We start from the raw sequence: 1,341 nt of genomic DNA, 5'->3' as shown, positions 1-1,341 counted from the left end.
ATTCACTTATATTTTCCTTTAAGGTAAGCATAATGAACCAATTAATCTAACAACTGGCCTGTGTTTACAGTATATGATTTGAGGTCTTATTATTGTTGAGTACCAGTGTTTTACTCCCTTGATGACACTGAAGAGGTTTAAGAGCTGCCATCATTGGTAACAAGGATTACAGGTGACTCATTGTTGAATAGATTTGTTTGGTATTGTCTCATTCTCATTAGTGTCGGCATTTGTATGTTGGTTTGTAGTAGGTGATTGTTTCACATATATTAATTTTGATGAAACTCTTGTTTTTTCCTTTTGTGTTTTGCTTTGGATCTGATCTGTGACTTTTTGTGTTTATCCAGTAACAATTTCCTTCCATATGAACTGACATAAGATAATGATTGGTACCTCCTTGTAACAGTTTGTAATTATTCTTGGTGTTTCCTTGTAAAAACCACTGCCAGTCTGTGTAAAAAAAAAAGGTAAAATGCATAGTGATGAATAGTTTGTTCTGCAATGTAAAGTCTTCTATATATTTAAAATTGGTATTTAGAAATTTATATATATATTACTCTTTGATATCATAGATAAAAGCAAGAATATAGAGAGGCATGCAAGAGAATATATTTGAAAACAATACACTTTCTTTATTTTGAGAGGTATGCAGCTGTATTTTAAGACCGATTCACATGTACTGTTAAAAGAATTGGTGATGATGATTTCCTTCATATTCCAGTTTCCGTGTTGGGACAGTGGTTATGCTGTGTGGTTTGTCCTTTGTACTTGTTGGAGAAGCTGTGAGTGAGAACATGGCCATAATAGGAGTCGTGTGTGCTTCAGCCTCTTCAGGTCTTGGAGAAGTTACTTTCCTTGCTTACACAGCCAGGTTTCATAGGTGAGGGAAAGGCATTTCATTATCCTTATTTTCACTGAAATTAGATATTAGATGTTGTAGATTGAAAACAGTAGAAATTATTTTTGTTACTCTTCTTTTTTGATGGCCTGTGATTAAGGAAAAAAAGAACAGATTATATTTTACATTTTGCAAAGTTTCAGATATGAGAGCGTCTTCTAGTAATTATAAAATGATAATGTAAGATGTTAAAATCTTCCAGGAATGTGGTATCAACTTGGTCATCTGGCACAGGAGCTGCAGGACTCTTTGGTGCATTAAGTTATGCAGGCTTAACCTCAGCTGGACTCACTCCAAGGACAACGGTGCTTCTTATGCTGGTCATACCAGTCATTATGAGCCTGAGGTGTGTATTCTTGAGGTTTGAAGCATAACGAAGTAAAGTAAGATATACTTTTTCTAACTTAAACACACGTAATATATTCCTTCTCTAACAAAAATGT

The 1,341-nt window shown here is 34.2% G+C and overlaps 1 protein-coding gene across 1 annotated transcript in view; it reads left to right on the top strand.

Annotated features, from left to right (window-relative positions):
- LOC119587951 (battenin-like) overlaps positions 1-1,341 on the top strand; it is an 11,984-nt gene that overhangs the window by 6,110 nt on the left and 4,533 nt on the right. Inside the window, 2 exon segments of the mRNA XM_037936663.1 lie at positions 722-880; positions 1,101-1,244. Coding sequence (XP_037792591.1) covers positions 722-880; positions 1,101-1,244 — 303 coding nt within the window.

This window comes from Penaeus monodon, chromosome 23, assembly GCF_015228065.2.
Source record: "Penaeus monodon isolate SGIC_2016 chromosome 23, NSTDA_Pmon_1, whole genome shotgun sequence".
In the NCBI taxonomy this organism is placed as follows: Eukaryota; Metazoa; Arthropoda; class Malacostraca; order Decapoda; family Penaeidae; genus Penaeus; species Penaeus monodon.
This window is presented reverse-complemented; position numbering and strand designations above follow the sequence as displayed.